At 52.8% G+C, this 13418-nt stretch overlaps 1 protein-coding gene across 2 annotated transcripts in view; it reads left to right on the top strand.

The window, feature by feature from the left end:
• The window catches only part of LRP1 (LDL receptor related protein 1), a 78816-nt gene that overhangs the window by 7001 nt on the left and 58397 nt on the right, over positions 1-13418 (top strand). For both annotated transcript variants that reach the window (XM_080662583.1, XM_080662582.1), the window contains exons 2-6: positions 1750-1872; positions 4653-4790; positions 6515-6634; positions 7805-7933; positions 8054-8317. In XM_080662583.1, coding sequence (XP_080518709.1) covers positions 1750-1872; positions 4653-4790; positions 6515-6634; positions 7805-7933; positions 8054-8317 — 774 coding nt within the window. The remainder of the gene's footprint in view (positions 1-1749; positions 1873-4652; positions 4791-6514; positions 6635-7804; positions 7934-8053; positions 8318-13418) is intronic.

The following is a 13418-nucleotide window of genomic DNA, read 5'->3' as shown; positions in this document are numbered from 1 at the left end:
CCACCTCCTCAAGGGGCCTTTATTCCCTGCTCAGGGTGGGGGGTAGGGGAGGGGGACTCTGGGGGGGAGGGCCTGGCCCAGCCATCCTTGATGTGTTTCCTGAACTCGACTCTCATCTTGGTCAGGGGCCTGGGTGTAGTGCCCTCTGCCAGCGATGGAGGTTAGGGAGGGAGGACATCTTCTCCATGTGGCCCCTCTCAGATTCTGTCCCTCCCTGTGAGCCCTGACATACTTTACTTCTACTCCGTCCCAGCCCTGAGCTCACTCTGCCCTGCATTCGAGGTCGTGGTGTGCAGCTGCCTTCCCAGGGAACTGGGGCTCCTGAGGGCCATTTACTCCTCCTTGGCACCCTGGTGCCTAGGCAGTGCCTGGCACAGAGCTGGTCTCCAGTGCATGCCAGCTGAATAGAAATGGACTTGACCCGGGACGAGGAAAAGGCGATGAAGAGCTGGGGGATTGGGACCCCAGCCCTGGGTGGGAGTAAAGGACAGGGGAGGACTTTCCTTCCCATGGAGGGCATGGTGGTGGGGTCGGGAGGAACAGCTGGAGTGTGTCTTAGTGGGAATGGGGAGACTAGTATAGGCTGCACTGTTTAAAAGCTTGGAGTCAGCTCAAAACAGTGAGCCCTGGTTTTGTCCTTTGCCTACTATGTGACCCACCCTCTTGAGGCTCGGGTTCCTCATCTGTAAAATGGTGGTAGTAGTACTACCTCCTTTCTCATATTGTGGGGAGGATTAAATAAGATGACACAGAGAAAGAACTGGTTTAACACAATTCCTGGCACATATGGAGCCCGAGATAGGAGTTAGTGTTACCATTCTTAATTCCTCCTCCTTAGAGAATGAGGTGAGAGGATGGCGTGGAGCAGAGGGAGGCTGGTGGGGGTGAGGGACCGCGCAAAGAGGTCCTGGATGTGGTAACTTCATGGTCTGGCTGGGCTGAAATCAGCTCCCTCAGGTCCCCCCAGCCCTCTCCGCCTCGGCTTTCCAACACCATCACCCTGAGCAATCTTTAGGTGCCTTTTATCTTGGGGACATCTGCTGAAAGTCCTCCCTGAGATCTAAGCACAAGGGAGGCTATCTCTTTAGAGAATGGAGGTGGAGGTGGGGCTCCCTGTCCCCCGCCCCTGCACAGTCTTGCCCTCCAGTACCTCTGTTGATGCCATCTCCAAGCTACGGGTATACCAAGGGCACCCCCCCCCACACACACACTTCCCGTCTGAGGCCTGGTGGTTAGTTAGGAGTTGGAGATGGGGGAGGGAGGGATGGGTTCCTAGGACCAGGAGTTCCCATAAGGCAGAGGAGCAGAGAGGTTACAAAAGATCAGCTTTGGGCTTCCAGTGGGAGGGAGAGGAAGATAAGGGAAAACATGTCAATATTCTGTAAATGCCCCATCCTTCCTCTTGGTCAGCAAAGCTGCAGGTGTTGGTGCATGGCCCAGAGTAACCCAGGCAGCAAGGGCTTTGACCCTGAGGGCCGGCGGAGGGGCGCACTGGACTGGCAGCCTAGGGAGCTGGGTGAGGGGCAGTAAGTATCCTCCCCCTCCCCCCACCACAGGTATACAGTGTTGTAGGAGTGACACACAGCCACCTCTCCCCCGCCCCCCACGGCCTGTGACTCAGAGTCTGGGCCAAATGGAGACTGATGATAGGGAAGGAGGAGGAGCTGTACGGGGGGAGGGGGGCGCTTTAGGGCCATAGAGTTGGCTTTCAGCCTTCATTTACACCCTGTTTTCTTTCCTTGCCCCTAGTCCCCAAGACTTGCAGCCCCAAGCAGTTTGCCTGCAAAGACCAGATCACCTGTATCTCAAAGGGCTGGCGATGTGATGGTGAGAGGGACTGCCCGGATGGATCTGATGAGGCCCCTGAGATCTGTAAGTACTTTTCTGGGGCCCTCCCCCAAAACTCCTGACTTATCTTTTCCCTTTTGGCCCAGGCAGTTTGGGATGAGGACAAGCTGATCTCTAGCCTGGTGTAGACCTTGCTCTGTGATTGTTTGCCCATGACACAGCTAAAACTGCCCTCTCCCCCCTTCACGGTGCCCGGCAGGGTGCCTGGCTTGCTCAAAAATGGCACATGGGATTGCTCACTCTACCGCTGCACTGCGAGTCTTCCAGAGACTGTTTTCTCCGCACTGACATTTTAAAAAAATATATATTTTTATTGATTTCAGAGAGGAAGGGAGAGAGAGAGATAGAAACATCAATGATGAGAGAGAATCACTGACTGCTGCCTCCTGCACGCCCCCTACTGGGGATCAAGCCCACAACCCAGCATGTGCCCTTGACCGGAATCGAATCCGGGACCCTTCAGTCCACATGCCGAAACTCTATCCCCTGAACCAAACCAGCCAGGGCCGCACTGACATTTTTGCTGGAAAGAGAGAGCCCAACCTCCCTTTTCTTTTGCTTGTCCTTCTTTTTCCCACCTCAAAGCCTCCCGACCCTTGCTGAGTGCCCACAGGTCCAGCCAGGTCCCCTTTCTGTCCTCAGAGTCCCAGGCCAAAGGCCACCAACTCTTGCTCAGTCTCTATACCAGAAGCCCCACCCCTGTGCGTTTCCCACCACCCCCGCCTTCCCCTGCCCCCAGTAAGTGGTGTAATCAGAGGCAGCTGTTTAAACTGGGAGAAAGGTCCCCACCCAGCCTTTACTTTGCCAGTGGGGGTGGGAGATGGGGGTGGAGGACTTGCTGGCTGGACCCCAGAATCCTGGGCAGCTGGCAGAGTGTTGGGGTCTCCACCTTCAGCCTCTCCCCTGCTTTGTTAATCTCGGCCAGGGTCTAGGTGCCAGAGCATTCTTAGGTCTGTCTCTGTTCTCTTTCCTGGGTTTATCCTGTTCCAGCCCCATCCCCTGTGCTCTCCCCACACACCCTTACCCGTAATTATCAGGGGTAATTTTAGGGCCGGAAAGGGAGCCACCAGTTCTCTCTGCCCTGGAGGACTGGGGGCCAGGGATATTCTACAAGTGTGTCTATGGTGGGGTGGTTCAGCCTGGAGTGCCTTCTTGTCTGATGCCACCTTTACCCCCCACATTTCTGACCTGATGCTTAGTGTTAAGGATTAAGAAAGCCTTGCAGAGTGGCCAGATCTGGCTGTTTTTATCCATTCTTCCTTTGAAGCAAACCCCACCTTATACACATCCCCACTCTTACTCTCAGACCCATCACACACACAGCCTCTCCTGGGCACTGACTTGTCCACCCTCTATCCCGACATATACAAAAGCACATGTTCTTACAGCAACAGAGTCAACACTCAAAATGGGAGGTGCAGAAGCACTCAGACAGACACACAAAACCAGACTCAATCCCCAAAGAATGTGGAAATGGAGACACACAGGTATCCCCTCACTCCACACTACACACCGCCCTCACCTGTGCATGCAGACTCCTGCCCAGGCACACAGGATGGCTCACTCATGGGGAGACACTCTCTCACACACCCTGTCCAGGTTTACGAGCCAGTAGACAGTAGTCTGTCTTCCAGCTCATGGGCTCAGCCAGCTTCCTAGCCTGCAAGGCCTGACAATTCTCTGAGGAGCTCAACAGCCACCCCAACTCCATCTTCTTGGGCAACAAAGGAAGTACCAGAGACATCACCAGTGGGCTACCACCTTTGACCCTTCCCAAATCTTTCTATCAGACAGGCCTCTCTGGGGTTGGGGGATCTAGAATAGTGCTGTCCAATAAAAATATAATGCAAAGCATAAGGCAATTCAATATTTTCTAGTAGCCACTTTTAAAAAGGAAAAAACAACCAGGTGAAATTAATTTTAATTTTGAAATTAATTTTAATTTTATTTATTGTATCCAACATTTTATCATTTTAGTATAATATTCATATAAAAGTATTCATGAGATCTTTCACGTTCTTTTTTTTTTTTTTAAATTGATTTCAGAGAGGAAGGGAGAAGGAGAGAGAGATAGAAATATCAATGATGAGAGAGAATCATCGGTTGGCTGCCTCCTGTACATCCTCTACTGGGGACTGAGCAAGCAACTTGGGCATATGCCCTGACTGGGAATTGAACCATGACCTCCCGGTTCATAGGTCAACACTCAACCACTGAGCCACACTGGCTGGACCACATTCTTTTGTGTGTGTGGCATTAAGTCTTCAAAAGCCAGTGTGTATTTTATGCTTACATTTTCAACTAATCACAGTTCAAGTGCACGGTAGTGACCTATGGCTGATGCTACATATTGGACAGTGCAGTTCCAAAACACCTGGTCCGTCTGACTCTCAGCCCATTCTGTGACCGGGAAGCTATGGGAAGGAGATGCTCTTTGTCACTGGAGCTTTTCTGCCATGGACTCTGTTTTCCTTGGCTCATTCAAACCTTTCACTTCTAACCTTGGCCTGTCTCCTGAGTGTGCAATGTGGAGGTGTTGGGGTCCATAGGCAGGGGACATTTGAGAGTGGACTCTTGGCTGAAAGCCTAGTTCTCCCCTCCACCTGGCGCTCCCAGGTGTGTGACTGCTGTGTAGAAGAGCTCTAGATGGAAGAGTCTAACCAACCCCGAGGCCTCCTAAGATCTCAAAAATGCAGATGTCTGAAACCCAAGTCTCAGTTCCCTCTTCCTCTCCCAGGGAGCAGCTGGCCAACTACAGCCACTACTGCCAGCTTGGTAATGCTAACCTTTCCATCTGCCCCCAGGCCCACAGAGTAAGGCCCAACGATGTCAGCCGAACGAGCACAATTGCCTGGGCACTGAGCTGTGCATTCTCATGTCCCGCCTCTGCAATGGGGTCCAGGACTGCATGGATGGTTCGGACGAGGGGGCCCACTGCCGAGGTAAGGGCTCTTCTACCACTCCTCTCACAGGTGCATGCAGTGAGTTCGCAGCTGGGCATCTGAGGGGTTTGGAGGCCTGCCCTCCGAGGACTGTCCTTGCACCTCCAGTAGGGATAAGGCTTTGTCCTACACCCCTACATAGAATTGCCACCAGACAGCGGCCAAAATCCGTGGGCCCTTTGGGCTTGGAGCTTGTTCATGTAGGGTCCCTGGCCTGGGCTTCTCTCTGCTTGGACAAGTCAGCACCCCTCTCCAGACCCTCGTTTCCCACCTGTAAAATGAAAGCTTTACACTAGATCAGTGTTTTCATACTTTTTTGGGGGGTAAATAGTGGGATCTTTTCTCCAAATGGTTTCTTACATGCAACATGAGTATGAACAGAGAAGAGCAGACTCTGTGATTAAAGCCGGGGCTGGGGGGCTGAAGTTTTGCTCGTCTGCTTTCCTGGCCTATGGGAGGAGACACCTCTGGGTGCTCTTCACTCAAGGCAGGGAGTGTGGAGCAAGGGAGTTTGTGGAAGATTTTTATCCTCTCCTTTGGTTGGTTTTGCATGTTCTTGTCTGAAGCTCCTGGGATGTGGTGCAGTGTGGGCCCAGGGGTTGACTTCAGTTACCACGCACATCCCATCCAATTGATGGTGCACGTTCAAATTTGCTTCCTTTTGAATACCTCGAATACCTTTTCAATTTTAAAAACAACAAAGAACCTCGAAAACCTAGGGTTTGAACTTCCTTTCTGATATTACAGACGTTGGTTCTCCTCAACGCGCCCCTCTTCCCCCCAACCATATCCAGAAGAGAAACTCTTCTAGATTTTCCAGAAGAAACAATACTAACCTGCTTAATGGTGGAAGGCTGGACAGACAGCACATTTGGGCTCTCGGGTGGAGGTGGGGAGGAAAAGGAATAACTGAGGCCTGGCCCCCCACCCAAGCTCTGCCTGGCAGGCTTAGTGCTTCTGAACGTCTTAGCATCTGGGGCAGCTCTCACTCCTAGGTGGGGGGGTGAGGCAGCTGGACAAAGGGGTCTTTGTGGCCAGGCCGCCTGGCCCCACGCAAGGCCATTAATTGGGTCGCTGGTTTGGGGGGGCAGCTGTTCCCACCTCTCCCCCTCCTGTCTCATTCCCTTGTGTCTCCCCTGTGGAAGTGGGTCAGTGGCAGGAGAAAGATTAGAGAAGAATCCTGAGGGAACCAAATTTGCTCCTCCTGCCCTCCTCCGCCTGGACTTCACTTAGGCTTCTCTCAGAAGCCTCTAGGCTCAAGGGATAAGTTGCAGGGGTGCTTCCAAGCCAGAGCTGGGATCCTGTGGGGAAAGATTTGATTCCATATCCACTCTTCACCTCCAGCCCTGGAGCCGGCATCGTAGTCCTCGGGCCGTGCAAATAAGAGGCATATGCAGGGAATAAGACTCACTGCCCACACTCGCTTTGAGCCCAACAAACTACCACACCTCTCTCCATCGGACAGAGGGAGGCCAGAGCAGGGAGATGGTTGTGAGCCCTAATTGGTTATGTGACCTTGACCTTGGGCCTGTCTTATACCCTCTCTGAGTCTCAGTTTCCCCACTTGCAAAATATGGTAGATGCTTCCTAAGCCCCTTTCATCTCCAACACTGCAGGCCTTGAATGTGGCTTCTGAAGGGTTGGCGGGAGTTGGGTGAAGGGTACAGTCTGGGGGTGGCTGCCAGGTCTGAGGGCCTGAGTGTGTGTCTCCTGCCCTCTCACAGAGCTCATAGGCAACTGTTCTCAGCTGGGCTGCCAGCACCACTGTGTCCCCACACTCAACGGGCCTACCTGCTACTGCAACAACAGCTTCCAGCTGCAGGCAGATGGGAAGACCTGCAAAGGTGAGTGCAGCTGCTAGTGTGATGGTGGTGGGAAGAGGGAGGCAGGGCCAGTGGGCCTGGCTGGAGCAGGAGAGAGTTAGATGGAAAGTGCCAGAGAGGAGGCGTGGCTACAGGCCCTATATATAGCCTCTGGGCATGACTCTGAGCCCACTTGCTCCCACCAGACGTTTAAAAATTCATCTTAAAATTATATAGGTCACATGTGAGTTTTCTTGTAAAAAATTTAAAGCACTACAGATAAAACTAAAGTCCACTTCGAAAAATCCTCTTCATTTCTGGTCCCTTTCCCATCTCTGTTGAGATCAAGTCTGTTATCGGTTTGCTATCTCTCTTTCCAGGGCTTTTTCTGTACATCTGTGTGCATGTACTCATGGAAAACCTCAGTGAAAGTACTGTTTATGCGCATCTGCTTTTTTTTTTTTTACATAAAATCATCCTGTGCATATCTGTTTTCAATTTTTTCACTCAGCATGTTCTAGAGATTTTTCCATGTTAATACGTAGAGATCTACCTCGTTCTTTTAAAAACCACTGTGATGTATGACTGTTACCACAGTTTACTTGGCCATCGCCCTATTGATGAGTAAGATGTTCCCGATTTCTCTCTGCTACAAACAATGCAAACTTTTCTGCTTTAAATTTGCCTCCCTTGAGCCTTTGCACAAATGCCACCTTCTCAGGGAGGCCACCCCTGGCCACTCTAAAATCACACTCCCCCCGCCGCCTGCATGCTCTTTCCCCTTTCTCTGCTTAGTATTTTTCCATAGCACCAGTCACTTTCCAGTGCACTAGCAGCTCAAAAAATACAATTTATCTTTCTTTTGTATTTATTATTATTATAACAGTATTTCATTTATCATCAGAATTTTAAGTTTTATGCGGGAACAGTTTGAATTTGTTTTATTCACTGATGTAGCCCCAGAGCCTAGGACAGTTTTGGCACTGAGTAGGCACTAGAGAAATGTTTTCTGAATGAATGGATGGTATGCACATATGTGGCTTTCTCCAAGTCTGGACTTGCTGAGTGAGTTTGCACATTTATTGTTGTAATATTCTGCCAAATTGTCCTCCAACATAGCTGTAGGGATGGACAGTGGTAGTGTCTGAGGGCACACACTTCCCTGCTCTCATCACCTTGCAAATGACCATGCCCTTGATTCTTTCCTGGCAGACTTTGATGAGTGCTCGGTGTACGGCACCTGCAGCCAGCTCTGCACCAACACGGATGGCTCCTTCACGTGCGGCTGTGTGGAAGGTTACCTGCTGCAGCCAGACAACCGTTCCTGCAAGGCCAAGAATGGTGGGTGGGGTCCCATGTGGCCACAATGAGAGGTGCCCTCCGTGTTGTTCCTTGGTGGAGAATAGCCTGTGAGGTCCTAGGAACCCTTGCCGCATTGACCCTCCTCTCCTTCATCTACAGAGCCGGTAGACCGGCCCCCTGTGCTGCTGATTGCCAACTCTCAAAACATCCTGGCCACGTACCTGAGTGGGGCCCAAGTGTCTACCATCACACCCACCAGCACACGGCAGACCACAGCCATGGACTTCAGCTACGCCAACGAGACTGTGTGCTGGGTGCACGTTGGGGACAGTGCTGCCCAGACGCAGCTCAAGTGTGCCCGCATGCCTGGCCTGAAGGGCTTCGTGGACGAGCACACCATAAACATCTCCCTCAGCCTGCACCGTGAGTTGCTTGCTCCCAGTTTGGAGGGTGCAGAAGGGCAAGGGAAGTGGGGCCTGGCAGGGACAGAAGCAGATGGTTAGACAGGATGACCCCTGTCAGGCACTGGAGCCCAAACAAGAAGCCCCTGACGGAGTCCAGGGCAGGGGCAGAGTCAGGCCTTGCTTTTCTGGCTCAGATCTGAGAAGGCCTCAAAGGAGGAATGACTGGTCAATCTCCAGAGACCAGGGACTGTCCCTTCTCAGAGAGAAGGGTGTTGACTAGATTTCCAAGGGGCTTTCCCTCGAAGTGGTAGCAAGGGCTGAGGAGCCCTGCCAGGCAGTGCCTAAGGGAATGGCTGGGTCTGTCTTCACAATGTCGCCAGAATAGACCCCGGCTGTAGCATGGGTGTGGAGGTCCTGGGGCTGTTTCGGGGTGGGGGGGGGGCGGTTTGTGGCAGTGGATGAGACCAGAGGAGGAGCTGTGAGGCTGGGACCACCTGAGTGTTTTAGGATACTCGGGATGTTCCCTTTGGGGCTCCCTCCCTAGGCTGTACTTTGCTGTCTAAGGGGTGTTCCTGGGGATGGGGCCAGGGCATAGATACAGTGCTTGGAGCAGTGCTGCTCAGCTCAGATGCTGTTATATAAACAAACAAAACATCTGGCATCATCACATTCCCAGGAAATGCACCACAGGGCTGAGGGAAAGATGGGGCCTGTGGTTGATCTGACCCACTGGGGAGGGTAACTTGATCTGTGACCTTGAGTAAACCAGAGTTCCCTGTAACGCTGCTTTGGTTTCTAATCTGCAAAACGGGATTGAGGTTGTCTGCTCGGGTCAGATAAATCGAAGTGAAAGTCAGAGGTAACTGGAGGGTGGCAGACAAAAGGCTTAGGATCGTGAACCTTGGGCCTGTCTAGATCTTGAAGTTCCTTATTGGTTCCTGTGTGATGATCCCCACAGAAGACAAAGACCCTGGGAGGATGCAGGGCTTAGTTCTGCTTCAGCAGATGTTCTTCGGAGAGCCCCACCCTCTATGGCCTCACACACTGTCCACACCTCAGATCCGGAGCATCCCAGTGGTGTCCTCCGGCTGCTGGTGACCAAAGCTCCCCTGTGATTAGACATGTTCTCCTTGGAGTACCGAGCTGGGGGTTGCCCCACATGCTTGGCCGAGCTCTTGGGGATGGGCAGCTCAGGGAAACCCATGGCAAACAGGGTAGGGTTGGGGGGAGACCCCGTGAGACATTTCCCCTCTCCCTGCTCCTTGTCGATGGCCCCACCTAATAGGCCTGCCTGAGCAGCTCCAGCAGTTCCCTCCCTGGCCCTGAGGCCAGACCGTGGGCTAGTGGGCAGGAGGCTGGGGACGGGTGCCCTGATGGGAACCTTCTCAGCTTTTGCTCTGGCCTGGCCCCTCTCCTGCCTTCCTCCCCAGGAGAAGCCGGAAATAACCTCAGGCGGGTATCCCTCCCTTGGCAAACACAGCCTTGCCTCCCAGTCTGCTAGGTTCAGTGGGCCCTTCTGGGGCAGAGTCCAAGAGGCGGAAGAGATCAAGGTTCTGGGGAGAAGTGCTAGCGGGGTGAAGAAGTGGGTTCCTCTTGCCCCAGCCTCTGTCCCTTCCCCCCTGCCCTGCCTGCACCCCACACCCCATGCCGCCTGAATGTCTGGTTGTCACCATGAGGATGATTGTTTTGCTCTCATCCCACAAACTAATTATGGGCCCTGAACTGAGGAAATAGGAAGTGTCTCTCCCCTAGTGCCCTCCCCACATCCCCAGTTTATCCCCCGTTCCCAGGAGAGGCTGAATGGCCTGCCCTGGTGTGCAGGGTGGCTGGTCCCAGGCACTCACCTGTGCAGTGGGCTGCTGGCCTGTAATTAGCTCCCCACAGCGGATGGAGAAGAAAGGCTGCTGATTTCTCCTGCTTTCTCTCTGCCCTCTGGGGGAGCCCTCCCTGCAACCATCCCATTCTTGGCTATGACTATGACCTCCATCAGACCCCTAGGCTGAGCCCCATGTGGGAGGGAGGAGTCTGACAATAGAGAGGTGCGGGGGCTCAGAGGCCAAGAGGCCAAGGGAAGCCTGTCTGCTGGTGTGGGAAGAAGAGGGAGCCTGCCCCAAAGAAAACTCTGGATACAGAAATAGAATAGAAAGAAGGAAGGAGGCCAGGAAGTAAGACATGGGTCTTGGGGCCCGAGTGAGCCAGACCTACTCTGAGTCCTGAGAGCCCCAGACGACCTCCGAGGCCTGGGGTGGCCAGTGGTCAGTACAGCCTCTAGCGGAGGCTTGTGGAGCAGGCTCAGGACTGGCCCCTGTCTCAGCCCCAGCTCCTTCCCTCTGTTTGTACTCAAGAGTGTGTGTGTGGGGGGGCATCCACTGAGCAACATCCCCAGCATTCTGAAAGGTGTGTGTGTGTACTTTCTTCCCTTACCCACGCCTAGGCTGCTCACCCTCCTGGCGCAGCCCCAGTGCTTTCACTGCGCTGGATTGGGGTGATCCCTCCCCCGCCTCCTGGGCTATATCACCCAAAGGCCCATTCTCCCAGCTGGATGGGTGGTCTCTGAGGACCCTGATTCCATGACTGAGAACATGACAGTGAGTCACGGGAGACCCTTAGGGAGGCCCAAAGCCAGCCCCTCTGTTGTTTATTTTCTTTTAAATTTTTATTGATTTCAGAGAGGGAGAGATAGAAACATCAGTGATGAGAATCATTGATTGGCTGCCTCCTGCACGCCCCCTATTAGGGATTGAGCCCGCAACCCAGGCATGTGCCCTTGGCCGGAATCGAACCTGGGACCCTTCAGTCCCCAGGTCAGCTAGGGCCAGACCCTCAGTTTTTTGTTTGTTTGTTTGTTTTTTAATATATTTTTATTGATTTCAGAGAGGAAGAGAGAGATAGAAATGTCAATGATGAGAGAGAATCATTGATTGGCTGCCTCCTGCACGCTCCCCACTGCGGGGTCGAGCCCACAACCAGAGCACTTGACCGGAATTGAACCTGGGACCCGTTAGTCCTCAGGCCAACGCTCTATTCACTGAGCCAAACCAGCCAGGGCCAGACCCTCAGTTTTTTTTTGTTTGTTTGTTTCGTTTTTTTAAAAATGTATTTTATTGCTTTTTTACAGAGAGGAAGGGAGAGGGATAGAGAGTTAGAAACATTGATCAGCTGCCTCCTGCACACCCCCTACTGGGGATGTGCCCGCAACCAAGGTACATGCCCTTGACCGGAATCGAACCCGGGACCCCTCAGTCCGCAGGTGGACGCTCTATCCACTGAGCCAAACTGGTCAGGGCTAGACCCTCAGTTTTTAATATTGCCTTTCCCAAAGCAGGGATGCCTTGATTTTCTGTCGCACATAGATGTGCATTTTTTATTATTGTAGTTATGTTTTATTGAATACTCATTAAGAAACTCCTATAACTAGCATATCAAATCTATGATTTTGTAGATTTTTTAGGATACAGCAAAATAAGTTGATTTAAAGAAATAGTAGGTAAATAATAGTACAACTGTACATAAATGTGGTGAATATTTTGAAAGTGATATGCAAAAGACTTTAAGTTCTGGTAACTGAGGCCCAGAAGGGTCAACTGGAAGTACCTGAGACAGGCCTGACATCCCCCCGCCCCCCGCCCCCCCCCCCCCCGCCCCCACAAGGATGATGCTAGGCTGAGCTGTGTTGGAGGTCAAGTCTCCCGGCCCCACCCTACCCCCAGGCCTGCACTCGTTAAGCTGTGCTCCTCTGACTTATCCCTTCAGTTCTGAGGATATTTTCACTGTAAGAAGAATAAGGGCAGACTGCAGGCGTGGGGTTCTGAGAAGGTGTGTGTGGGGGGGTGGCAGGGGTTGGGGGAGGTTCCAAGGTTGCAGATAGAGCCTTGAAGGAAATAAGATTTACGGAAGTCACTTAGTTTGGACTGTGTATGAGGGGATGCTCTGGAGGGGCTCTCGGAGGTCCTAGGGTTTCCTCCCCTGCCCCATGCTGCGCGGGGAAGAAGGAGGTAGACCCCCTAGGAAGAAGAAAAGGCCCTGTAGGCCACAGGCAGCAAGGTTGCGAAATGGGTCCCCAATTCCAGCTGGCAAACATCAGTTTTCTTTTTTTCTTTTCCCTCCCTTGTGTGTGTGTGTGTGTGTGTGTGTGTGCGCGCGCGCGCGCGCGTGCATGCTCGCATTTAAAGTCACAACAGGAAATGGGGTAGTGATTTGTCTGGAGGGAAGGCAGAGAGAGGGCAGAGAGCAGCGTCTCTGAGCCTGTGGTGAGCTGGCTTCTCCAGCTAAAAGGGGAGCTGTCTTCCCACCCAACTGGATGCCCCAAGCTCTCTCAGCCCCCCAGCCCCTACCTACAGGACACTTACAGACTATGTAAGAAAGCCAACTGCCCCCTTCTTTGGCCTTTCTTACCCTCAGGGTGTCAGAATATTAGAATATTGAGGGGCTCTAGTCACCCCTCTCTGGCCTTGGGCCCTCCACATCCTGGTGCTTTTGCTTCCCATTCCCATTCTGAGTTTTCTATCATGTAACAGCCCTCCTCCCCTCTCCCAGGCCAGGGACAGCCCTGCGTCTTGGGCATAGCTCCAGCCCTGTCCTCTTCTCCCCCGCTGTCTCCTTGAAGTCGCCTCTCTACCCAGCCTGCTCCCAACACCCCCTCCCTACTGTTTTCAAGCCAAAGGAAGGAACTTAAGCAAGAGAGATGTGTTTTAGAGCCCAGTACGGATTTCTCAACAGCTGAAAGACCTGGTTCTGATTCTGAATCAGAGCTGCAGAATCCAGCCATCTCATCCCAAGACTGAATACTTGGTGGACTGGGGCCAGGCAGGGGAAGGAAGCAGGGCACACACCCCCGCCCCCCCAGGTGGAATTCTGAGCAGGGAGGTAGGCCCCGGGGACAGAGGTGACACTATGTGGCCGAGTCCCAGACTTGCTGGTGGAACAAGAAGAGCTGAAGTCAGGACCTGGCAGGAAGCAGGATCGTGAGGACATGCCATTTAGCAATGTTCTGCCAAGCCCCAGACTCTTGATCATCTCCTCAGCCCTCCCCCCTCCCAAGCAGGAGGATTACCAGACAGATGTCTTCTCCCACTGTCTTGGGCATCCAGAGGCCAGAGAAGGAGGATTCTGGCAGTAAA

Source organism: Plecotus auritus (assembly GCF_963455305.1).
Source record: "Plecotus auritus genome assembly, chromosome: 3".
Lineage (NCBI taxonomy): Eukaryota > Metazoa > Chordata > Mammalia > Chiroptera > Vespertilionidae > Plecotus > Plecotus auritus.
This window is presented reverse-complemented; position numbering and strand designations above follow the sequence as displayed.